Below are 27,637 nucleotides of genomic sequence, written 5' to 3' on the forward strand. Positions count from 1 at the left end.
TTCTTTTGTGCGTGGAGCTTGCATGTTCTCCCCATGCTTGGTGGGGGTACTCAAGTTTACTCCATTATTGTTAGTCTTTCAGCTGGTCCCATCAAGGAGTCGCCACAGCGTACCATCCGATCCGCACAACAACCTAGCGGGGGTTTTAAGCCGGATGCCCTTCTTAAAGCAACCCTCCCATTTTATGCTGGCTTTGGACCGACACTGCTTTCGTTTTTTTCCTCCGTTAATTGTCATTCCCAAAAAGCCCGTAGTTTGTGTGCCCTGCGCTGGATTGGCACCCTGTCCAGGGTGTACCCCACCTCATGCCCTAAAGTCTCATGCCCCTGTGACCCTGTCCACAAGATAAGCAGTATATAACATGAATGAATTAATAAATTAATGTTAATGTTAAATGTTAATTTTTGTTGAATAACATTATCGAAATTTTGCATATATTTCCTTGTCGACTACACTGAATGGCAATTTCCACCCAAAATGTATTATTCTGCTGGTCGAAGAAAGAGACAGTAATAAGACGATGCAGTGCAATGGTAATATGTGTATGTATTAAACCAACTATGGACAATCTAGCAGGCCATGTCTAAACGATACTTCCACACCTTTGGTGGAAAGGGTTAACTTTCAGTAGAAGGGCGTGGCCAAAACAAGCGGTCCCGCCTATTGACAATGGCGTCACAAACAGGGAGCGCGAGCAAGATCCTCGAGTGGAATTGGAGGCCGTTGCCCGAGTCACATGAAAATGGCGACCGCCGGTCCCGAAGACCCGGGCTTCACTGCCCCCCCAGGTAAGTTCATTTTAATTAAAGGTCTCCTTATAACTGCGGAAACAGAGTTCTCTTTTATAGATACTATTAAAGAGATACCATTTTGTTATTTCTTGGTTTTAATTTCAAGAGCTACTTTATATAACGTCCCTGCGTCTAGGATAACAGCTACAAGCTTCGAGTGTTTGGAAGTACCGAGTGAAATGTACACGCTAGACTAACCTAGCTTTGTTAGCTAGCGCTTTTATTTATTTATTTATTTATTTATTTATTAATTACCAGTCCTTGGTTACTGTTTAAACGCTTTAACAGTGCAAGTTGAGTAAATCTGTTTACGGTATAAAGCCAGGTATTTAGCTGGCGATAAGGCGTTGGAGCCATGTGTAAGGTAAAGCAAGCTGTGCTCAGAGCAGACCCACAGTTTAGCTAATCCAGGAGGTCTAACGTTAGCTATTGTACATGCACTGGAAAGCCACATGAAAAATAGGGCAGTTTGGCTTCTTGTCTTCATTATTTTCCTGCTTTTAACTCAAGCCCAGATGTTGTGGGAGAAAGTTCAGCGGGTAGGCAGAACAGATCTCATCGGGTACGACTGCTGGCTAGCTAGCTAATTGGTGCTTTAAGTAACGTTAACATGGCTAGCTAAATAACGTATAATGCTTACTTGGACATCTTTATTTACGACATTTTAACACTCGCTTCAAAGCAAAGAAACTACGTATAACGTTATAGTTCCCATATATAGTTGCAATAGCCAGTACACAACCCTATTGTGTTTGTATTCTAGCTAGCTTTGTTGTGGCCTGTTTTGTTGTAACGTTAGCTTTCCATTATGTCCCGGTGTTGTGTATCTCACTTCAACTATCGAGTCATATCCAGTTACTTTTTGTACTTGAGTCGTGTTTCGTATTCTTATTCATGCACGTTTGTTTGCATAGCTTCAGCCATGGTCACTGTGTTGTCTGTATTTTTAGCCCTCTGTCTCCACCTATTCATGCTGACTTGTTGTCTCTGATTTAGCTTAGTACTGGATCTGCTTGCTTGGTTAGTGTATCATGTCATGCCCAAAGATTAGTGTTCTTCTGCTGTGTTTATATTGTTTAAATTAACACAGCTTTACCATAAATGTTATGAAGTTTTTTGTTTTGATTGCCTTGATAAGACTGGTATTCCTTTGTTTTTCTAAAAACATTTTTTTGTAACAACTGATTAGACATTGGCTCTAGGTAAAGATCTACATCTGTAATCTGGGATGTTTGCCAGTAAGATTGTCCAACAGCCATCCAATTCTACCATAACCTACAAACATTCTATCAAAATTCTTCCTCTCTTGACCAAATGTGGCAAATGCGCTCGTGTCTGCAATCAAAATAACTTTTTTTGCCCTCAATTTCAAGCTTTCTTGGTTATAACGAAGTAAAACATTAATTATTTTACCATGGCATAAAAAAAAAACTAACAAAATACCACATTCTGATTTGTCAGAACTTGTCACATGTATATTAATTCTTAACAACCATGCTAAACAACAGTAAGTACCATGGTTACTGTAGCATGGAAGGGAAACAGTAAGAATACAGTGTAAAGAAAGTACAGTTTAACTCCTTTGGGTCAACAGTCCAGGGTAATTGAGAGGGTGGGAAAGAGGTAATGAAGTGATTGCAGGCAGGTTAGAATAACTGAGGAACGTGTCTGGAGTTCTGTGTAATAGAAAAATAGCAGCGAGAATCAATGGGAAGAAGTACAAGACCGTGGTGAGACCGGCCATGTTGTATAGTTTAGAGACAGGAGTCTGAGCTGAAAATGTTGAGGTTTTCTTTGGGATTGACATGGTTGGATAAGATAAGGAACGAGTCCATCAGAGGAACAGCTCTGTCTAAATTTTGGGGGACAAAGTTAGAAAGGCTAGATTAAGATGGTTTGGACATGTTCAGACGAGGGAGAATGAGTTATTGGTAGGAGAATCTTGGACATGGAACTGTCAGGCTGGAGGCAAAGAGAAGGTATATGAATGTAATAAATGAGGATATGGAGCTAGTAGGTACAAAAGATAGGGAGAGGTGAAGAGAGATGATTAATCTAACACTGTATGGTGATGTTTGTTTTTTTGCTAGGGTTTTTTTCTTCTGTACTCCGTGAGCAGTTATGAGTTGCTGTATAACTTTTCCCTGAACTTTGCCAATCAGGCCCTTGCTGAAGCTTTTTTCCCCTCTCACTTGCTGATTGTCTACAATGACAAATCATAAAGCAAAATATCAACAGTTCAGTGTCTTTCCCCCTACAGACTTAAGGACTCCTTTTTGGAGGATGCTGGCCTCTCAGAGAAGTACATGCATGGTTGTGCTGTGCCAACATTTAGTTTTTGCCTGTCAAATAATCAATATTCAAAAATAAATAATCAAAAGTCATGTTTAAGTTATGAGGCTATAATAGCTTGTTTATTAATAACATGTTAACATTTTTACTTATTTATATATATTTTTTGTTAGTTTATCTTTGCAGGAGTTTCTCTTATAACGCAATCTTTTATTATCTCTTATTTTGGTGATTGTTATTGCAATGCACCACATTAAGTTGTTTTTGGTTCTACTATAATTATAGCCAGTTAATAAGTTAAAAACATATATAAGCTCATTTAATAACAAGTAGATATTATTTTTGACAGATTATATGCTGTTTTGATGTGTCTGTCTGACACATGATTACTCCTTTATACCACAATTTAATGATCTGCCCCTGTGTATATGAGGCGTAATTACATCCAACCAGAGCAAAATGTGTGTAGGTTCATATATCATTCTGTATGAAAAGTGTATTTGTATTCTCTTGTCTGTTATCTCAAAGACAAATTCATATCTCATAATGAATGGTGATTTTTATTTGAAAAATTAGAACATTGCAAGGTGTTTGCAGGGATGCAAAGCAGGTTGAGTTAAATTCTACGTTATCTAAACAAGTATGTTTCACAGGGGCGATGATTATAGTTTAGTGTCTGGCTGTAATAAAGGTCTAAATCCCCTTTTTATTTTCGTATAGACTTCCAGGCTTATTCGCATAGGGCTGGTGTGACTAGAGGTTTTTGTTCCGGCCATAAAAAGAATGATTCTAACCATTTCACTTTTCATTGGCTGAAATAAAAACCTGAAGACATGGTGGCAATTTGTGCATAAGATTAGATGCTTTTAATTTACAAGCTTAAAAAGCTTTTAAAGTCTGTTGTTCTTTGCAAGTGAACCTACTAACCATTTCTTAAAAGTTCTGTTGTGATTTAACTGTCCCCGGTTACTTTGTAAGTAACATGCTTAAATTTGTATGTGTGTGGGTAAATTTAGCACTTAAAACATTTTTTTTTTGCATGTCTCTTTTTCCATGGTATCAATGTTGCCTGTTCCCTTATAGCACATGCATTACTTCTTTATATACTGTTAAATTTTCACAAGGAGTGAAAAGGTATTTAAACGTCACAGTTCAGTATGTTCCTTGATTTTGAAGTCCCAGTTTGGTATGGTTCTGGTACATAAAAAAAAAAAAGATATATTTCTTTTTATTATGACCATAGACTAATTAGCCACTGCCACTACTCCACTGTAAATTAAGTCACATTGTTTATCAAATATAAACCAGAAAACTGGTGAGAGGATTACAAACACCCATGGCTCATCTCTGTGTGCATTAGCGGAAAAAGATTTCCAGAGTTGATCTGGCCTCCAAATTCCCCAGTTCTCAATCCGATCAAGCATTAGAGGAAATGGGACTGCTTGATTCTTGCTAAAATGTTAATCATGAGTTTTTACAATCCCAATTCTGTCGCTCATTTAAAAAAAACAAAAAAGACCCCTCAAATTAATAATCTTAGCCACTGAACATAAATAAAATGTTAATAATTAATAAAAATAACACCTTGGTTTTTTGGACAAACAGCCAACTACAGTATTTCATTGCAAGCATTAATTTTTATAAATTTATATTTTGTCAGTTTGAGGTTAATGTCATGCGGTTTTTAGGTAGTTTGAAATACGTATCTAACACTATAGAGTTTAAGTTTTTTTTTTTTTTTTTGCATAGTATTAACATGCTTCTAGTATACTTCTCTGTAACTTTCGCTCTGCATGAGTCTCTGTGAACAGCTACAATAGAATATTATTCATTTAAACCTGTACACGTCTCTCTCTTCACGTGGTGATATATATATAATTTTTTTGTTTGTGCTGACCAAAATAATAACATACATAATGTATGCAAAGATGTGTATATACTAGCTGCTAAATGCAAGTACAGAAGAAAACATAACTGCTCATTGAGGGACACAGAGCGTCTAAAAGAGGCCAATTAGAAACGTGTTGTCAGAATTTATCTGAGCTTCCAGTTTCTGATTGGCTGTTGTACTGTACTTGCTCTAGCCTCTGATTGACTACAATTGAGCAAGTGAGCTTTGTGATATTGAGTGCACAATGAGTACACATCGGAATACCGTAAATGAGGATTCAAGATGTAAAATGATTGAGTTTTGTGATCACCATTTGCCGAATCCTGGCCTGATTGGGGAATTAATAGTGTTTTGCTTCACACTGTGTAAATGTGATCAACATGGCAAATTGGTGATTTCAAGTACATAAGTGAACACATAAATGGAGCGAGATCTGAATGCATGAAAATGCAAGCAAGTGAAGCGCCGTCATGTAGGAGTAAGATTGCATATACAGTAGATATGGATCAAGATTTTTCCAATGCAGGCTTAAGTTGAACACTAATATATAATTAATATCTTAAATAAACTTGTTCAGCAGATTTTCCAAACTTCTATGATAAGGAACTAAGTTCCACTCCATGGAAATGGTACTTTGCAATGTTTTGTCAATAAAGGCTGCCTTAAAAAGAAAACAGCTTCAACTAAATGACTGTCGTCTTCTGTTATGAGCCTATGGTAAAAGGTATGCTAGGAAGCAAGATGAGTGCATCCAGAGTTTCCTAAATGCTTTCTTCACAAAACCCTTGCTAACAAATGAATCTTTCTCTTTTTTCTTCTCTTTGAAGGGTCCAGTCGAAAAACAGCTTCCCCAGAGGTGAGTGTTTGACAATAGGCTTTTTGTGATTAATTTTCCTTTGAAACGCAATTTTCTATTACAGGTTTTCTTTCTCCATTTCTGCATAGCATAGACACATATTTCTCTCTAAGCTGACTTGACAACATATTCTTCCAGGTTTGTCTGATCTGACATATGATGGATTGGGATGTGGAATGGGTGTATTAAAATGTTGGAAAATTACTTTTTGACAAATGTTGATATGATCTTGAAATCAATGTGTATAGGACAGTTTTTAAGTTTTAAAGTGTGGTTCATGACTTCTAGCAATGTAGTGGGTAAGAGCTTACTTTACATAAATCACCAATTAGAGAGGATCACCATTATGAAATTTTGAGGAAAGTGTCTTTCCTGATGGACTCTACACATCTTATGTTTCTCATTCAGTCTCTTTCTCGCCTTTTTTTTTGTCTCATAATGTCCAGGGTCCTGGGTCATCTCAGAGTATGAAGAAGACTATTGGTCATCGAGGGATTGACCCCACTGGAGAGACCACTTACAAAAAGGTCAGTTAATATTTGTTGTCTAAACCAGGAAGAATGACATCTTGGATCAGTGTAGGTAACCTAAAAAGAGCTGTTCATCAAATGCATGTCACTAATCATAGCAAGTCATAAATCACTGTATCTTACTGGCTTGGTGGGTTGAAGGTTAGTCTTAAAAACATGATGTGGACAAGAAATGCTACAAAAAGAAGGCTGCTGAACCTAATTTTACACCCTTTCTCCCACTAGACGACTTCCTCTGCCCTGAAAGGAGCCATTCAGCTTGGTATTACCCACACTGTGGGAAGCCTGAGCCAGAAGGCTGAGCGAGATGTTCTTATGCAGGACTTCTATGTGGTAGAAAGCATCTTCTTCCCTAGGTATGTACTTTCTGTTCTCCATGATAATTTTGTCAGTGGAACAAGGTATTTCTTGTTTCTGGTTACCAGGATTTACGTAAAATCTGCGCCCTAAGAGACAGGTGTCTGTAAAACGTATTTGTTTTGTTGCACAACGTTAACAAAAGGCAGCGCAGCTCAGCAGACCAGACTATCTCATTTCTCTTCGACCTCCAAAATAAAACGCACCCAACTACAGAAGCAATGTGGAACACGACAGACAAAATGGGTGCAGGAAAGGAGGAAAAAAATCTTTATTAAAAGGGAAAGAATGTATCTCAGCAGTTTTGCTTCAAGAATAAGTTTATATATATATATATATATATACACAAGTTAATGGAATTTGCCTATATACCTGGAAGGATAGTGCTGAATCATCAGCTTCATGAAAGAAATGCTGGAAACATGTCATGAACTATCTAAGATCAGCTTAAACTAATAGTGATCACAGCTGTTTTAATAATGCAAGTAAGAGCACAATCTGACAAGAACCTACCGAAGTGGAACTAAACAGCTGCATGGCCATAAGAAAACCACTTGTTAGTGAGACTAATCAAGAAAAAAAGCTGGTTTGGTAAAGTATTGTGCATAGTATATGTCATTTTCCCTCTCACCCCCCCCCCTCTCTCTCTCTCTCTCTCTCTCTCTCTCAGTGAGGGCAGTAATCTGACTCCTGCACATCACCATGGTGACTTTCGGTTTAAGACATACGCACCAATTGCCTTCCGTTACTTCAGGGAACTCTTTGGCATTCGACCCGATGACTACCTGGTCAGCTAAAATCACTACAAACTTGCACACACCGACGCACATAAGGTGTTCTATTCATGCCACAGTCCTGAGTGCACAGTTTTGATATTTTGCAAGCAAACCAAACATTGTTCATGTGCAGTTCACTGTGTTGTCCGCGCATTATGTGCGCGCTCGACTCGACCTGTTCGCTCACTTAACTTTGTCCAGTTTTATAAAGCTACCCAATCACAGATTTCCACACACTATTTCTGATCGGCTGTTTCTTCCCTATCAGGTGGCATTGTCGACCGCATAACGGAATTAAATTATTTCATTTACTACAAAATCATATTTATTTGTATAGTGCTTTTAAAAATGGTCATCGTCTCAAAGCAGCTTTACAGAATCACGAGAAAATTCTAAAAAAGTATGTTATATATAATTATTTATTCATATATATATATATATATATATATATATGGGATGCATTGTAAATAAAGTTTTATTTATATTATGAACAAATATTATTGTATTACTTTTTTTATTGAATTAAGTATTGGTATATACAAGTCTTGTCTGTCCATTCTGGGTTTTTTAGTTATCAAATTTTCCATGTAGCTCATCATTTGACTATGTTGACTAAAATTCTAATCGGACTACTCAGTCACTTTACTTATAAACCTTTATTTACAACACTTCCATTATGCAGTCGATAGTGCCACCTGATAAAGAAGAAACAATCGGTGAGCAAACAGGCAGAGTTGAGTGAGCACAGCAAAAGGATGTTGCGTGCATGCATGGAAAACACGTTGAGTGTGCAGGGGAGTCGCTGCATGCGAAGAACTGAACTGTTCAGTGCGCATAGGAGACACTGCACACGCATAGAATGCATTTGCATTTGGGCATTTAGCAGACGCCCTTATCCAGAGTTAGTACTTTTTTTTTCTTTTTTTTTCTCATTTTACATCTGAGCAGTTAAGGGTCAAGGGCCTTGCTCAAGGGCCCAACAGGGAAAACTTGCTGGTTCTGGGATTTGAACCTGGGACCTTCCAAACTGTGGTTCAGTGTCCTAACCCCTGACCTACCCTTACCTCGCGCTTAAAATGTCAATACTGTGTGCTCAGAATTGTGGCATGAATATTACGCCATACACAGACAGCCATTCTAACATTGTTTAATTGTTGGCCTGTTAAATAATATTGCTCGTTTGTAGTTCATTTTCTATTTGTTTCGTTTTTTTATGTTACTACAGTACTCTCTGTGTAATGATTCTTTGATTGAACTGTCGAATCCTGGTGCGAGTGGCTCGATCTTCTATGTCTCCAGCGATGATGAGTTTATTATTAAAACTGTTCAGCACAAAGAAGCTGAGTTCTTACAAAAACTACTGCCAGGATATTTCATGGTAATGGATATTTAAAATAATTTATGTGAATGCATCTGTATAACCTGTGTGTTCAAGTTTTACATGTATTGTTTCATGTAAAGAAGAATACATGAAGGCAGCACAACTTGCTATCTTATTTTGGCTTATGGTATTTTGTTTTGTGTCCCCCTTCTCTGTTGTGGTAGAACCTAAACCAGAACAAACGGACATTACTGCCAAAGTTCTATGGACTCTACTGTGTACAGGCAGGGGGAAAGAACATACGCATTGTAGTGATGAACAACCTTCTGCCATGCTCTGTACCAATGCACCTCAAATATGACTTAAAAGGCTCCACTTACAAGCGGCGTGCCTCTCCCAAAGAGAGGGAAAAAAAGGTGCCCACCTACAAAGACCTTGACTTCATCCAGGACATGCCTGAGGGAATTCAACTCGAGCCAGACAACTACAATGCTCTCAGTAAGACGATCCAGCGAGACTGCCTGGTGAGTATGATCACTGTTATTGGCAAGTTTTAACTGAATTGTGTTTGTCTGCACAGACCATATACTGCTGTCATTAGCTACTAGGCCTGAGACGATTCCTCTAGTAAATCGAGTAATTAAATTACAAAAAATTATCGAGGCAAAATCTTCTGCTTCGAAGCTTCGTGTAATTAATTTTAAAAGCTTGCGTTATGTTTTTGCGCAATTATTTGTTGTTATTTTTTTTGATCCTTAAAGACATTTGAAATCCTTTTTTTTTTTTTTTTTTTTTTGCATCCGAGAAAAGGCTTGAAAATAAGAAAGTATGGCTCTGTAATGCACTTAATTCATATCAGTCAACTTTAATACCCCTAATCTCACTTTGCGCGGTGATTCGAAGTACGGTTTATCATGATTCATAGAGAGTTAGGGCGCTGCAATGGCGTTTTCATCTTTCCATGCGAAAAATTAAACGTTTTAGCCGCCTTAAAGCGTTGTTTAAACGTTTCATTTTTGGCGGACCTTGTAGAACTCTGCGGAAACCGCATAGGTGAGATAAGGGTATAAGGTATTCCTTGTATTGTGAATAATGACAGTGTTTATTTTAGATAAAATGCTGTATGCATTTAAAAATAAAAGTTAATTTTTCTAAAAAGAAAACCAATTAATCTTTGTTTCTCTTATATATATTTTACATTGCTGTTTAATTAAGCAAAAGTACTCGATTACTAAACTATTCGATAGCTACAGCCCTATTAGCTACTATTTGTGTGTTTGCAGATACATGCAAGTTCTCCTAGAATAATTGCAGTACGGTCTGTGGAAATCATGTTTTAAAGTGTCTGTTTTCACTAGGTAGTTAATAAATTGCATGGTGGTTTATGTATTTTAGCTGTTGCAGAGCTTTAAGATCATGGACTATAGTTTGTTGGTTGGAATTCACAATGTGGATCACGCGAACCGTGAGCGCCTTGGCATAAGGGAAAGCAGCAGACCGGTAGATGGGACGGTTACACCTGACCAGAAGAGACCACAGGCGCAGAAAGCCCTTTACAGTACAGCTATGGAGTCCATCCAGGGAGAAGCTCGAGGGAAGGGCACAATGGACAGCGAAGACCAGTTAGTCACCAATTCTTACATTCAGACCTTTCTCTGTTTTACTCTAACATCTTATTCACATATATATTTCTGTCCTGCCAGTCTGTTCTTTTTTTTTTTTTTTTTTTTCAAGGTGCCTCTTAAGTTCAGGTTTTCACACAGAGAAAATCTGTAAGAACGAAAGAAAAAACTGTTAGAAATCTGTGTCAGTATGATGATGTAAGAGGTTTCACGTGTGATGATTATTTGTACATAAAAAGCACTAAATTGTTCTCTAACAATTGATAGTCAGTTTCTCATTGTGGAGTTTCACACACAGCAACTAATCATTAGCAATAGTTTTATTCTCTGTATTTTAGGTAACTAGCTAGAATAAGTGAGCTAGTGTGCATCTCCCGGAAGCACACTTCATGCTTGCGTATTAATTTTTTGCATGTGCCAATCAATCTTTTTTTCCCCTCTTATTTCCTGCCGTATTTTTTGCCTCCCAGCTTTTTTCTTACCAACAGCAAAATCTTGCCCCCATAATTCCTTTACTGTGCTTGATATATTTCGTGGTTGGGTGGACAAATTACTAACCCTGGGAAAAGCAGGTGCAGTGTATGTGTTTTTTTTTTTTTTGTTTGTTTTTTTTTTTTTTTTTTTGCGCCGAATGGAGAGGTAACATAAGTAAATAAATATAACTTCCTAAAGTTTATTATTATGGATGTTTAACTTAGCATTGTTATACATACTTAAATTAGGGGTGTCAATCGATTTAAAAAATGTAATCTAGTTAATCACGGGCATTGACTGATTTAATCACAATTTTAAAATGCAACAATGTTTAAATGTGAAATGTTGAAATAAAGAAACGCATGACCAACTATTTAGAGGAAATCGACCATGCAGTTTTGTAATCTCTCAAACATTTATCAAATCTTAAATACATTTTTTTCGATTAGTAGTTCCATCCATAGTTCCCCTTCAAGGTAGCTCAAGCACACAGCTTTGGTTTTAATCCAACCTGCAAAGTTTTTATAATGAAAGTTGCCATCCGGCACATCTGGTAATGTTTCCTCAGTCATCCTATTGTCTATGTGAAACATGCTATTATTACACACAGCCAGGTAACCATGATGCGATTAAAGGAAGCCATTAGGGTCAAACTTGGTCATGTGATTAATTTGCGTTAAATGGTAGCACATTAAAATTTCTAGATTAATCACATGCATTAACATTAGCCCTGGTTTAAATGCAACCTCACAGTTGTGCAACTCGCATTGATGTAACTTAGAAGCGGGTATTTCTGAATCCCAAAGATGGTGAATAATAAGGCATCTAATAAATCTCATGTTCAGATGGTAGGCATCTTTTCACAACCAAGAACAGACTTGTGCAAAATAAAGAAAACGTATTTAGAATTTTGTTACTATCCTTCACAGTATTATTTTTACTAGGAGAGCATCACAGGTCATAATGTTAACTGGTGACTTGCTGTCTGTTTGTCCAAATCATAAGCATGTTGCATCAAAAACATTATCAGGAGTATTGAATCTTTACAGTTGTTTCCTTCCTGCAAGTTCACATACATACATAATCATTGCTGTTAGTATGTGTAAATATGCTAAAATAGCTAGCTAGCTTTTTAAGTTATTCTAGCTGAAATGTTTTGCCTAGTTAGCTTAGGCTTCTGGGCAATCAAAACATGGCACTGACCAGTACATTAAAGTTTTAACTTGCCTGGAGAGATTTGGTAATGTATTCGTTATTCCCTGCTTCCTCGACTTCAGTGTTTGACTTTTGTATCTATTCCATCTGATTAGGTGGGGAGGTATCCCAGCTCGAAACAATAAAGGAGAGCGGCTACTGGTTTACATTGGAATTATTGACATTCTGCAGTCATACAGGTAACTCATCACATAATTAATTAACACCATTGTATTTGTTGGAGTCAGCGGGGGTTGCAAAATAGAAACATTGCTAATGTGAAACTAGAAGTAAATGTGTAAAGATGTGTACTTATATGAAGTACACATATACTGATGTGTAAAATATACAAAGCTTTTACATTTTTGTTACACATAATAATGTGGGTTTTTAGATTCATCAAGAAGTTAGAGCATTCCTGGAAAGCACTGGTTCATGATGGGGTAAGAAAATAAATGCAGTCTGTATTTGTATCCCTTAAACTTTGATTTAATATTTTAGGACCTTGCTATTTAAAATGCCATGGTCCTAACTATTCTACCCTAAATTTTATTTTTTTCCAGGACACTGTGTCTGTTCACCGACCAAGCTTCTATGCAGAGCGATTCCAGCGCTTTATGTGCAACACAGTATTTAGGAAAACATGTAGGTCTCAATCATCTTAATTCACTAACAGTTTTTCTTTCCTTTGGCAGATGTGTATCTCTTTAAGATGCTGTAACTGTTAAACAATTTCAGCAGTATGCGCTTATGTTTTGGTGCTTTCATTCTGTCCCCAGTAAAGTCATCACCATCAAAGAAGAGCCGTGCAGGTTTTCAGAGTGTTGCTCGGAGACTGCCCATGGGCACTGCTTACCCGAGTGCCCAGTCCAGCAGCCACATGCTCCTTGATTCTCGACTTGTTTATCATTCCCACTTTACTCAGCCTGACACAGATGTTGAAATTGGTGAGAAAGCAGATAAATAATAAGTGAAGACCTCGAGGATCTTTTTAAACATCAGACTGAGACACAACCTATCATTCATACATATGTATATGTTTGTTTAATTTTTTTTCAGGTATGCAGTCAGACAGACCTGACCTGCTCCCGAGCATGCCTCCCCTACCTGGAACCTCAACTGAATTTGATGCCACTGATGTATCTAATCCTTCAGTGCCCCCAACCAGGTATTTAACACATTCAGTTAATGCTGTAACTTGACATTTAATGTCACACTTTCAAAATGTCAACCTTTCAGTTTTTTAGTTGGTCACGGTTATATTGTCTAATTGTTGTAGGTCAGTTGGGGTGGAGGTGCACAAATCTGCAAGCACAGAACCTGATAGCAACACTTATCTCAGGTAACATTGGACACATGCTTTGTTAATGACTTTATGATTCATTGCATGATAACTGAACTTCTCGTTTCTTTTGCTAGTTCGGGAGCTGAAGTTGCAGATGAGCAGATTGGTAATGAAGATGCCATTTCTCTCAGAGACATCATTCCTGAGACCAACATTTGTTTTGTAAGTCTAATGCCGACTACCAACTATTGTTAATGCTTTTACGTAAAAAGCATCATTGTAGTAAGATGCAAGATGGGATGTGTTTAACAAATAGAAAAATTTATAAATAACAGTTATGTTGCAAAATAGCATTACATGCCATGAACATGTTCTACTATGTATTGTGAATTCTATTCAAGAAAAAGCCACGGGAAGAAAATGTCAGCACAAATCACAATAGATATAAATAGATATATAGACTCTACTATTTAGCATCTACAGTTGCTTCTACAAATGTAACTTTTTTTTTTTTTTTAATTGAACCAGGCATGTGTTTGCTAATTCCTGATGCATTGTACATTTAGTATTTTTAAATACATATTTGTAATTAGGGCTGCAACTAACGATTATTTTAATAATCGATTTACCTGTCGATTATTTTTCAATTAATCGGATGGAAAAACAAAAATTGAGTCATTCCTTTCCAACCCTTTATTTAAAACATAACTAATATCTTTAGAAAGTGCACAAACATGTTGCTCCTTGAGCTGTTATAGTAATAATAATAAAAAAAAAAAAAGGACTAACACAAAAAACATAGACATGCATGCTTTACATCTGCCAAATATATATAGTGGAATCTTGGATTACGAGCATAATTCATTCCGGTGTTTTGCGCTTAAATGCCCCCCTGCCATGGATTGCGCCCCCTACATAATATCAAATATGATATTACTATTATATTAAACCCTAGGCATGTTACAGCCATCAAGTAGGAGAGGTTTGTGAAAATGGATTTTTAACGCACACTGAAAAAAATATAACACTGGCTCAACTTAAAAAAATTTAAGTAATCTGTCACACCTAATTTTTTAGCATTGATGTAATTTAAATAAAACATTTTAAGTTCATGTAAACTAATTTCTGAAGGTAAATCAAACTAAAATTTTTAAGTTGTTTTAAATCAAAATAAATGAGTTGGCTATATTACTTAATCTAAATATTCTGCTAAATCTAACCTGAAATTATAAACTTGATATAAACCACTTTTTGAATGTTTGAGAAAATGACCTTTTTTAAGTTGCATCAAATAAAGATTTAAGGCATTCATAATTTAAATATATAAAAAAGATACAACTTAAAAAAATTGCAGTTGTAGAGAAGTAACAGTTATAAATGAAGACAATGAGCAAACAAGTTTTCCTCCAAAAACATTTATTACCATCCTTGAAACCATACCATGTTGTACTATTAAATTATTTCTCCAATAAAAGACAGAAAACAAAAATAAAATCAACTTGAGCTTAAAAACTGTATAATCCTATTTGCTAACCATGTGAAAATCTGACAATTGTTTGACAAATAGTGTGACCAAAATTTAATATTTTAATGTCAATATAGAATACGTTCCCTAAATATTTTCTGCCGGTCCATAAATGTGTGTTTGAGCTCACCAGGATAGCTCAAGTTTAACGCATAAATAAGGCCAAACATGGAACATTCATGTGCGACTGATGGAAACTTAAGTCACAATCCCGATTTCCTGTGGTGGCTGAAGACAGTTCTCTTCCTCCCTGAGGACAAACGGGGCCATCGTGCACCTCTCAAGTTCTGCCTGAGCTTCATCTTTCTGAACAACCTAATAAAAGAAAGCACATTTGTTAGACAAGTTGCTCTATTTGGCAAAACAGTGTCTGATGTATGAATGTAAAAATCACTTAATGCTCCCTAAGAGTGCAAAAAAACACCTAGGATTATGGTGCATCAAGTTAAATTTAATTGTCAATGAATAGGCCAAAACAACAGACATACATATACACACACATTATATATTACATTATATTGCCAAAAGTATTGGCTCACCTGCCTTCACATGCATATGAACTTGAGTAACATCCACTTCTTAATCCAAAGGGTTTGATATGATGTTGGACATTTGCAGCTATAACAGCTTCAGCTCTTCTGTAAAGTCTTTCCACAAGTTCAAGGAGCATGTATGTAACTAATGTAAATACATACTTTGATTTAAAAAAAATAATGGCCCTGTGTAAAGGTTGTGCTGCAGCTGATAATGCCACTGACCTCGTAACATTTTTTTTTAGTCCTAAGGTTAAAAAGCCTTATGAAAAAACGCTTACCAGTCTTTAAACAGTTGGTCCACATCTTCCACTAAATACACCATAAGACATTTCAGGAGATACTCTCTTCATACATACACCTCCAGCCTCTAGGCGTGTAAAAACAAACATAGTATTATGTTAGGCTTTTAAAGTGTAATAAAATGAACATGGCAAACATTGAAACCTGTATTCAGACAGCATTCACTAACCTGTGACCAAGTTAAACTAAATGTTTTATTCTGCTAGTTTTGTTTTAATTTAGTGCGTCACAGCCAAACTGATTTGGATGCCTTGCTCAGCCCCTGTGTCTTCCGGTCACAATATTACATTTGACACCAAGCTAATTTCTGTTATTTTTGAGTGAGTACATACCAGATCAAGAACTTGAAGATGAAGATTATATCTCTGGTCTTCTCTCTGACAATTCCTCCCTTGTTTCTGATGATCTCAATGAGTTTGTAGTGTTGCTTGTCCAAGGAAACCAGCAATCTTGCTTGAAGTGGAGCAGTTGTAATTCTCAGAAACTCATTACTGATCTGAAAAAAAAAAGTAAAAACAAAAATTGGACTGGCTCAAGTTCTTAGTAAATCTTAATTACAGTATGTATAGAAAGAATCACCACCCCACACACACCTATAAAATAACTGCATTCTGTTGCTTTGTAAGTGCTCACTACTGATAATACAATAAACCAATAAACATAATTCAGTTTTGCAGGATAACTGAAATTATTCTCTGATATTATCAAATAATTCAACTACTAATTTTCAGTGCTCTGTCATTTCGAGAGAGTTTATTTTAGGATATTTAGGTTACACTGACATTTAATAAATTCACAGCAATTCTATTGTATCATTTCCATTTCAAAATTTATCTACATAAGGTTTTTATTTGTGCATTCTGGGACTTACCAATGTCTGCAGTATGGGTAAAATAATGCCCTTTCAGAAAAGCTAACAGACCTTTAAACACAAAAGTGAATAAAGATTTCATGTTTACTTTTAAACTTCATAGTAATGGCTAACCTCAGCTTGTTGGTCAAAGTGGGACAGTGCTCCGCCCATTAATCCATGCTACTATTACCAAGCAAATTGGAATATATATATATATATATATATATATATATATACACACACACACACTGTTTTTGTGGTTTATTTCACATTTTATTTAATTTACATGGTTAATTTAATCGGTCGACTCCTGGACTTTTGTACTTTTACTTGTAGTAACGTTAAATCCACGTGTAAAATTGCTGCCAGTATTAGGGATTATATACTGATAACGTTAAAAATGTGTCATAAAGTGTTACCAGTGTGTCAGGAACATGTGCTAATGCCCCGTTTCATACGAGGGAATATAGTTTTAGTGATATTACATTACTTACACGTTAGCAAGTCCAGAAGGTTTTAATCATAACTATAAGTACAGTACAAACATCACTTACTCCAAACTGGCCGTTCTATGTTTAGATCACTTTCCTATTAATTTTTACATCGTTAACCAACGGTAGTTAAATATAATTAATTTCATTTTATTCGGCACAGCCGACTTAACGTAGAAACTCCTGTGTTTTCAAAAATAACCGCGTTAGTTTGCTAATGCTAAGTAATAGTGTATAGGTGTTTTTAGCCAGCAAACACGGACGCAAAACTCAACCTGCAAAGTAGTTGTTCCTGACATAAATCATAAATTTGCTCATGGAAGAGATACATTTAAAATAAAAATGACATGAGTTTGCTTTCTTACCTGTTATTTTCTTTGAAAAACGATGGCCGCCAGCAGAACTGGATTCAGTCCTCGATAATACTACGTCATGAGGTCACGTGACACGGCGAACTTTTGGTTTGAAGTAGAAATTGTCCTTTGAGTGAACGAATTAAATTTAAGTTTAACCAGGAGCTGAAATGTTTGCTTTAAAGCAATGTACAAATATCAGTTTCGTATAGGAAATTAATTTTTTTCCATCAGATTAATGTAGTAAACTTACTTTGTATCAATGACACAGCAGTTTACTTTTTTCAGTGCATACAGACACAAAATAAAATGTGTTTTACGCACACACGTGGTCACAGTGTTAGAGTAAACAGTACACACGTGCACGGATGTTGATTATACCAGTAGGAGACACGCACTAAGACCCAGCAGCATCTGCTATGTATCTTTCCTCCACCTTCACTCGTATTTTAATTTATATTTTTGCTCCGCCCTGTCTGAGACGCTGAACTCTGCTAGCATTAGTGCGCAAGACCAAGGGTGTTCACTCCGCTCGGCGCTCAACTAAATGTCTCTGCGTCGCGCAACACAACGAATCGATTATGAAATTCGTTGCCAACTATTTTAGTAATTGATTTTTATCGATTCGTTGTTGCAGCCCTACATGTAATTACAAGAGCCTTGGGTCCCAATGATCCTTTCACCAGTTTACTGGTATAAAATTGATGACCAGTGTTGCCACCTAGTTATGGTGATAATCCTATGGCTGATTTGTGTATATTGGAGTTATAAAGTTATTGCAGTATTTTTTTTTTTTTTTTTTTAAGCTTTTCGGCATTTATCACAGCCTACTACGTTTTCGTTGGGGAAACATGCATTTCAGCAATGTGATAATTAGTTGTTCAGCCCAAAGCTTTAGTAATCAGTATGATTTTTCTCTTCAGCCACAATTTAGCCGTAGTCTTGTAAATGTGAAGCATCTTGTGAGACATAAACATGGTGTTGGCACATTAGGTACAGCGGGAAGGAAAATTGTTTCTGGAAACCCATGTTGATTTTTTTGTGGATCTGTGGAAGATTTGATTACTATGGTTGCTGATTCTTATGCACATAAAAGCAGTGTGGCAAATTAATCCAAATACACACATTTCCGTGGATGAATCATCGTGTAAAAGCCTTCCCCCTCTGACACTTAATTGCATTGTTTATAGAACTTTGACTTAAATAAAGATGGATAAACTCTACCTCATTTTCTTTTACAGTAAGCCTGAAAACATGATGCAGGAAAGAGAGTGAAAAAGGTATGCATGAGAGCCTGAGATCAACTGAATAAGTCATCTCTCCCTAAAACAAGGAGTAAAAGGAATTCCAAGCCTTTGGAGTGACACCCTAGTAGATTTGGGCAAGAGAGTATGATCAATAGACTCTCTTCTTTATCTTCAGCACAGGGTATGCTGCTATACCTCCACCTGTTGACTACACAATTGCTTTCCTGAGCTTCAGAGTCACCTTTGGTCTCACACTGCATGTTTTTTATGAACACACAGGTTTTTGTCTTTCCGTTCAAACACAGTTTTGTTGCTCTACATACATATACTAAGAAAGAAGAAGACTGTTGAATTATTTATTCTATATACATATATATATATATGCAGATTATTTTCTGACGGTCTTGTTTTTGTAACAGTTGTTAGATGACTTTATGAACACATTATATCGGTTTTCATACCAGATGTTAACACTCTTTTTAAGTTGAAGTATTAAGAGGGCTTTTTACTTTATTCCCATTGTTATGAAGAAGCTTTGAATGAACTCCACTGTGAGCTGAATTGGCAGTAATGTGTTAGCAGGTGTGTAATTTGCTGTTTAACGCTGTAGGATTATCTTTACACTTGCAGTAAAACATAATCTGATCTGTTGTAATGGAAATCGACCTGATATTTATTTGACTGTTCACCATTAAGTTAAAAAAAAAACCTTCCCCTTTACTAAAGGTCTGTTTCATAGTCTCGAAATCTGTGTCTCAATGCCAATGTTTTTTCTTTTTTTTTTTTGGCATGTGTTAATTTCTTTCGAACCCCATCCTATTTTTGGCTTAGATTTTGTGTATGCATAAGATTTTGCAAGGTTTTTTAAGGTGTTGTTTTTTTTTTTTCTCCACTTTGGTCATGAAGTGTTTCAGTTCTTTTAAGTGGACCAATCAGCAATGTAGATTCATGAATTGACAGTCAGGCTTGCTTGTTTTTAATGCCAGAGGCCTTCAATCCATTGACATGTACTGTAGTTTTGTATATATTTGTATAAATATTATTCATTTTCATGTTTGCATACCTATCATAAAGACTAATATACTTTTATGATGCAGTATGTATTCTAAACTAACAAATTAACATGTTTATATTTGTTCTACTTTTTGGCATGCTTTGTCTGTTTGCTAACTGCGCTCTTCTAAGAGCTTGCTAATTTCTGCTGGATACAGAAATTACATACATTCGGTACATTACTTATGCAAGTGAATATTTTAATGTGACAGTGATCATTAGAGTACCTTTGCCTCATTTATTTACACAAGTTAAACATCAACCTTTTTTTTTTTATCTCTGTGCATTTATTGTGCTATGCTTTATTTCTCCCTGCATTGTATGTAAACAAACCTGTTTCTAGAAACACTTTTATTTATTATATCCGAATTGTGCCCAGAATTATTTTTTTGCACGAAAGGTGTGTACGAAGTTGTTTTTTGTTTTTTTCCTCCCTTCCCCTCCCCCCACGTGAACAAAAACTCAACTCAAAAAACCCAACTCAAACTTGGTGTATATATTTAACAATATATGGTGTTTTGCTTAAAGGTAGTGTCCATGCACCATGGAGTATTTTATTGTGTGCTTTTGGATTTTGGGTATTTTAAATGAGTGCAGTGTGGGACCAAGTTATCTGAAAATCTTTTAAAAGCTGAGTTGCGCCACAACAGACTAGTTGGCTGAAGGTGCATGAGGATGTTTAAATGTGCACTAACAGGGCTGGAATTTTTTTATTTTTTTTATTGATAAGAGTGCTGTACTGGTTTGGTTACTTGGACAAACTTTGTGTTCTCCTGAGTATTCTTCGAAGCTGATTAAGGGGAAAATTACAGTGGCCAGCTTGCTGCTTTGTCCCAATCTTTCTAATACACTAAGACTGTGATGCACATGACATTGCTGCCTTTTCCAGCATTTGTCTGATGGGTCTTCACTAATGTTTCCTGCATTGTTTCATCTCCGATTGTGCCCACTCCAACTACATTAAGAGGTGCACAGTATGCATCATACACCTAGACAAACCTAGTTCATGAAAAATAAATGTGAATATTATTTGGCAAACCCAATACTTATGCACGGCCATTGAGTCCTTATGAATTTCAGCTCATCTTCCACTATGTGGTTGCAAGCAAATACAATAAGTTGCCATATGAAGTCGTATGAAGTCGTGCTCAATGGTGCACCAAACGTGGGGAAGAAAATCTGATATTGCCAAATAAGATTTTGTAAAAGCGCTCTGTGGGTCAGAGGAATAAAATCTAAACTGAGATACAGGGCTTGCAAAAATGGACAAAAACCTTCTTACCACACATAACCAGTATTCCAATTAGAGTAACTTTAATCTTTAAAAAGATCATGCCTTGTCCTGTTGACAGAGCAAGTGCTTGAACATTCTTGCACTTTATGCTGTCATGATTTTGTATTTTTACCTGCATTTGTTCTATCCAGTGTGCAACCAATCTGCTTCTTTATTATAATTTAAAATTGTTCTTGTTTTTTATTGCTTTCCTTGAAACCTGAACTCCAGTTCACTGATAAAGGCAGGGTTACCTAGTCATATAATAGGTACCTGTAGACTCCTTTGTCTGTGTGGTTCAAATTTGTGTTAAATGAATGATGGGTTGTGAGCTACATGTTCTGTCCATAAGTTGTTTGCAGTATTTTGATTTTACTGACAGACTTTTGGTGAAACTGACTAATGCACAACAGACACATCAATCTTGCACAATTCATGCATGATTATATGCTGGCAATGAAGACACTACCATATGAACTATTGCATTGTTACATTTCTGCCAGTTAATGGTTTGGTAACTATATTTATTAGGAAAACATTTTTGTACCTTGTATGATTGTAATAAACCTAATATTCTTTCTACCATAGACAATTTGATTGCTGTAGAGAGAAACCTTTATATATATATATATATATATATATATATATATATATATATAAAATTGTATTTCTGGACAAAGTGGGAGTCTGATGATGTTGTACACTGTATTTGTTGTGTTTAAGGTATTATATATTACACAATTTTTGTAAAAACATGAATGTCTGGTGATTTCAGGAGTAGAAAGATTGCCTATATTTTTACTCAGCTTGTGTATAATGTGTAAATGTTCTGTATATAAGCAGCAAAAAAGAAGGGAAAAAAAACACCCCTGCCCATTCCCTCATAATGTTAATCACATGCCTTGTCTGCCAATTTCATATGGTGGTGGGTTTTTCTTTTCATATTATCACTTAGATTTTAAATAGGCTAATAAATTTTTTAAACATTGATGGTTTGGTTTCCTGATTTCTTCAAGGGAGTTTATAGAGCTGTGTATATACAGGGTGGTCCAAAACTCTGGATTAATACATATTTTTCCTTATATTCAATTTTGAAATTTTTTTTCACATTTTTTGAGCTCATATGAAGTCAAGAGTCCATGGAAATCGACCGAAAACAATTCTGCACTGAAGAAAAAATAACCTCTGCGTTTAACATCAGTTCTTAAACTTTCAGAAATGAGGTTAATTTGTATTTTTAAATATATTGTTGCCTATTGCTCCAGACTTTTAAGTTATATATCAGTTGGTCATGTCTACTTAGAAGATATGAAAAAAATAATGGGTGGGTCGGGGGCTAATAGAAAACAATATAAAAATATAATATCAAAATGTAACAGATGGTGCAGTACATTTTTAATACATGCCTATGTGTGCGCAATTGAAAGCAACTTTAACAAGTTTAATCTTACATCTTCATTTAATGCACTTCACTGTAACACATAAAAATGTTAATTCCAAAATTCAGCAGATGGCGTGGTATGGTATTTTATTTTAAAATAAATTGCATGCAGACAAAGTTATCCATGTAGACATCTAGTAATCAATAAAATATTAAGCTTTTTACTTGTAAGCACTATTAAAAATAGTCAACTATTCACTAAGCAATAGCCACCTGCCTAAATATAGCAATAACAACCGTTTTTTAAACCTCTAAGAAACTTTACCTTGACCTTGGCTACCTGTGTTTTGCCCTTATCCTCCTTCCCCCCAACCGCCCCCCCAAGATGTAGCACAGTAGCTATACTGATCATCACCATGGATCATATTCCTCGAAAGATTAGAAAATGTTGTAGGAGTCAAGTTAAGTGTTCCCCAGGCTCTGGTTGTGTGATTTACTGATTGTAATCATCTTGTAGATGCACAGTGGTGTTCAAAATAATGAAAAAAGTGAGTAAAGCTCCATATCCATATAATAACTTTTAATTTAAATTACATTAATGCATTGGACACCCTGCACATTCTATTCTGAAAATCAATTTCTCAAAATCTAATTCTCCCTGAAAATCAGAGTAAAATGGGTTGTCCAGACATTGTTCAGAAGAACAGCGTACTTTGATTTAAAAGTTAACTAGAGATGGGAAAACATACAAAGAAGTGCAGAAAATGATAGGCTGCTCCGCTAAAATGATACCAAATAATTTTTACGATTTAAAATGGAGACCAAAACCAGAAAGGCACGGAAGAAAATGGACAACTACCATTGGAATGGTTTGAAGAATAACAAAATTGATTTAAAGAACATCTAAAGTTACCTGTTAGTATTGTTACTATTAGAAGACGGCTATGTGAAGTCGAGCTATCAGCAAGAAGCGCCCGCAAAGTCCCATTGTTGAAAAAAAGACGTGCTGAAGAGGTTACAGTTTGCCAAAGAACACACTGACTGGCCTAAAGAGAAATGGCGCACTATTTTGTGGACTAATGAAAGCAAGATTGTGTTTTTTGGGTCTAGAGGCTGTAGACAGTTTGTCAGGTTGTCTTCACAGTGAAGCATGGAGGCACAAGCATCATGATATGGGGATGCTTCTCGTAATATGGTGTTGTGCCTATTTATCACATTTTAGGGATCATGGATCAATTTGAGTACATCAAAATACTTAAAGAGGTCATGTTGCCCTATGCCGAAGAGAAAATGTCCTTGAAATGGGCGTTTCAACAAGACGACCCCAAACACACCAGTAAGCGAGCAGCATCTTGGTTCCAGACCAACAAAAATAACGATATGGAATGGCCAGCCCAATTCCCTGTAAATGGTACTATTCTATGTGTACTAAAGCAAGGTTTGGTGTTAAACAGGGTTTGATTTTAGGACTTTGCTATTTTGCTATTTGCTATTTTCTCTCTACATGCTTCCTCTGAGGAACAGAATATGTAAGACACCAAGGATTGTATTAGTTTCTGCTGATATGCTGATGACACACAGTTACATGTATCAACAAAGCCAGATGAGAGACACCAGCTTAATAAACTTGTGTAAAAAACATTAGACACCGGGTGGTTTTTGACTTAAGTTTGAGAGTACAGAAGTACTGGTACTAGGATCACATTTTTTATTACACAGTAACTCTAGATGTCCAATCTGTTCCATGTAAAAGACCTTGGTGTTGGTGCATAAACACATGCCAGTTCAGATTGCAGCAGCCAGAGTCCTCACTAGAACCAGAAGATGTGAGCACATTAACGTTACCACTGCACTTGTGCACTGGTAGCTCAGTGGTTAAGGCATTGGACGACTGATTGGTAGGTCCCAGGTTCAGACCCTTCCAACCATCATATTGCCGCCATTGAGCCCTTAAGCAAGGCCCTTAAACCTCAGATGTATAATGTGACAGAATGTAGATCCCTCTGGGTTATGGTGTCTACCAAATTCAATAAATGTAACTGCACTTGACCTAGTGAAATTTTGCACTGATTTAAAAATGTTACTTTATGACCTATAAATCACTAAATGGTCTCATACCATAGTACCTAAGTGAACTGCTAGTGTTTTATGATGTGCCACAACTACTTTGATCAAATAGTGCAGGCTGCTTGTCGGTACCTTCAATTCAATTCAATTTTATTTGTATAGCGCTTTTAACGATTTACATCATCACAAAGCAGCTTTACACAATCAAAAGAATTAAGTTTGTATGAAATGTGAATGTGTATGAATCAAAATTATATGATTGTCCCTGATGAGCAAGCCTAGGACGACGTCGACAGTGGCAAGGAAAAGCTCCCTGAGATGGTAATAGGAAGAAACCTTGAGAGGAACCAGACTCAACAGGAAACCTATCCTCATCTGGGTGAAAACAGATAGCAGGGATTGATGTGCATAATAATATGCGAGACTGGAAGTTCAGTATAAGAGGAGATGTGTAAGATTAAAGTCCAGTTTGTTCCTGGAGGCTTAGGTGGACTGTGAGAAATTCCAGTCCTGAACTATTGAGCGACTGAAGTCACAGGTCCTCAGAGAACAGCTGTCTGCATCAGTCGAGGACAGGACCACCTTCATGGAAGAGTGGAACCAACCCCAGTCACCAGACGCATTCCAGGCAGACCACACAGGGCTTCCTGAGATGTAAAGCAACCAATCACCTCACCGTCAACAAACCTGAGTGATCAATGAGAGTGGGGAAGACAGCATCTAAACATACCAGTTCACCATAATACTTTACGTCCATGAGTCCCCCAGATCTGCTCCTTTACCTAAGGCAAATCTATTTATAAAAATGCTTGGCTAAATAAATAGGTTTTTAGCCTGGACTTAAACACTGAGACTGTGTCTGAGTCCCGAACACTATTTGGAAGACTATTCCATAACTTTGGGGCTTTGTAAGAAAAAGCTCTGCCCCCTGCTGTAGTTTTAATAATATGCGGAACTAACAAGCAGCCTGCATCCTTTGATCAAAGTAGGCGTGGCGGATTGCGTGGCGGGGCGAGACCATTTAATGCTTTATACGTCAAGAGTAGTATTTTAAAATCAATGCGAAATTTTACAGGAAGCCAATGCAATGTGGATAAGATAGGGGTGATGTGCTCATATCTTCTGGTTCGAGTGAGGACTCTCGCTGCTGCATTCTGGACTAATTGAAGCTTGTTCAAGCACCTTGTTGAACAACCAGACAGTAAGGCGTTACAATAATCCAACCTAGACGTGATAAAAGCATGAACTAGTTTTTCTGCATCATTTGGTGACAATATATTTCTTATCTTGGCAATATTTCTGAGGTGAAAGAATGCTATTCTGGTAATATTATCTACATGTGCTTTAAATGAAAGGCTTGAATCTATAATCACACCGAGGTCTTTTACTGTTGCACTTGATGGAACAGAAAGGCCATTTAAAATCACAGTGTGATTATAAATAACTACATATTATATGTAGTTAATATATTTTTCATATTATAAAAACTACAGCAGGGGACAGAGCTTTTTTTTTCTAGAATACCTATAAAATAGTTATAACATTTTTGCCATTACTGAGCGCCTGAAATGCTTTTAGTGTGGGGACATCGGGTATAAAAGGCTCAGCATTATGTACAGAGATGTGCGGACGGGGATCTCAGGGGGCAACTCGGCTGGGCTACAGAAGCAGATCACTGGGTAGCCGGAGAATACAAGAGGCCTAAACTACTCTGAGAACAGCGATATCCAGAAGTCTGTGCTGGAAAAGGTCAGTGACAAACACGACAACATCACTGAAACAAAAACTGTACATAGCACTAATGTGAATAATGTCGATATGGAAAGTGTTGTTAATATTTTTTTTTTAGACAAAGCCAAATTTATAAAGCCAGCAAAACATACAGCAACAAAAGCAACAATAACAACAAACAAACAAAAAAAACCACTGAAAACTGCTATGGATTGTGAACTTCATTAGGGTATATGGATAAAAACAGAACCATGACTTTAAAAGGAGTTGGGGTTATTGGTGTGTGGTGGGGCATGTAGGATCTCTTTTAAATTCTCTATGCTCAGTGTGCTGTCACAATCTTGTTGACCAAGATTGTTTTCTGGTCTTGAAACCTTTCTAATAGCAGTGTGCTTAAGTCATGTTGAAGAATTTGTATTTTAATTAATATTTTTGCAAAGAAAGGGGTTCATGTTGAATGTTTTTATTCAAAGTCTTGTTAGAAATTGCTATAGGTTAGTGCAATGAAGAAATACCAAATAACTGTCTAAAAATGTCAATGAAATTGCAAGTCACAGGTTGCAATAATATTTAACCTTGGTAATAAAAAATACAATATTAGAATAAAGAAAAAGTTCATAACTACTGTATGTATTATTTCCCACTATCATGGGAACTACTGTATTATTAGTTCACTATAGGGTACTGTATACAGAATATACGGTATTAGGGTACTGATCAGGGGGTCAACATTTTAGGTCAAAAGCTTAGTACAGTTTAAAGTTGTGCATTTGTAATGTTACAAGTCTGAATGTAAAAACAACACTTTAAAAAAAATGATTTTTAAAACTTGAACCATTTTAGCAAATGCTTTCCTTAAATGCTCTGAGTAAAATCTACTCATCAGGGTTTACAGTGGCACAAAATTACACCTAGAGGCAGTTTAGAGTAACTAATATCCCAACCAGTATGTTTTTGGAGGTGGGAAGAAACAGCTGAACCTGGATCAAAGTCATAGACATGAGGAGAACACAGCAGCACAGACTCACAACCCAAGCTCATGATCAAACCATGGACCATGGTAAATGGAAACAGTATTTTGAATACTTATATAATACAAATATATGTTGTATATTGAGTACTATTATTCTCTGTTTTGCCTATTAAAACAATTGTTTTATTGTTAGAATGTAGTCCTACCTGCCTTTTATTCTTTCCTTCTTTTGAGACTCAAGCTTGGAGACTAATCATTTCAGTTTGGCTTCAAATTTGAGTGATTTGTCTTTAGTGCAGCAGTGCAAACCTCTCAGGATGGTGCCAGGACTGTGAATTCTCCATGGAAACCTCTTCCATTCCTTGCATAATGTAATTAAATATGAAATGATGCCAGAACCTGAAGCAGCTGAGTGCAACTTTACTTATGGGGAATTATTATTATTTTGCTCCTTCTCCAAGATGG

At 36.4% G+C, this 27,637-nt stretch overlaps 1 protein-coding gene across 2 annotated transcripts; it reads left to right on the plus strand.

The window, feature by feature from the left end:
- Positions 1–708: 708 nt before the first annotated feature.
- On the plus strand, positions 709–22,008 carry pip5k1ab (phosphatidylinositol-4-phosphate 5-kinase, type I, alpha, b). 2 transcript variants are annotated; one of them, XM_053494607.1, is made up of 17 exons: positions 719–788; positions 5,802–5,830; positions 5,925–5,968; positions 6,277–6,357; positions 6,586–6,716; positions 7,388–7,505; positions 8,719–8,871; positions 9,039–9,338; positions 10,210–10,436; positions 12,221–12,304; positions 12,499–12,547; positions 12,668–12,749; positions 12,884–13,051; positions 13,164–13,272; positions 13,384–13,446; positions 13,524–13,611; positions 18,689–22,008. In XM_053494607.1, exons 4-17 carry the CDS (start codon positions 6,298–6,300, stop codon positions 18,689–18,691), a joined length of 1,635 nt encoding a protein of 544 aa, XP_053350582.1. In that variant the 5' UTR covers positions 719–788; positions 5,802–5,830; positions 5,925–5,968; positions 6,277–6,297; the 3' UTR covers positions 18,692–22,008. The 2 variants fall into 2 exon arrangements, with proteins under 2 accessions (XP_053350581.1, XP_053350582.1); XM_053494606.1 differs by lacking the exon at positions 5,925–5,968 and having other exon boundaries at positions 709–788.
- The last annotated feature ends 5,629 nt before the right edge of the window (positions 22,009–27,637 follow it).

Source organism: Clarias gariepinus, chromosome 4, assembly GCF_024256425.1.
Source record: "Clarias gariepinus isolate MV-2021 ecotype Netherlands chromosome 4, CGAR_prim_01v2, whole genome shotgun sequence".
Taxonomy (NCBI): Eukaryota; Metazoa; Chordata; class Actinopteri; order Siluriformes; family Clariidae; genus Clarias; species Clarias gariepinus.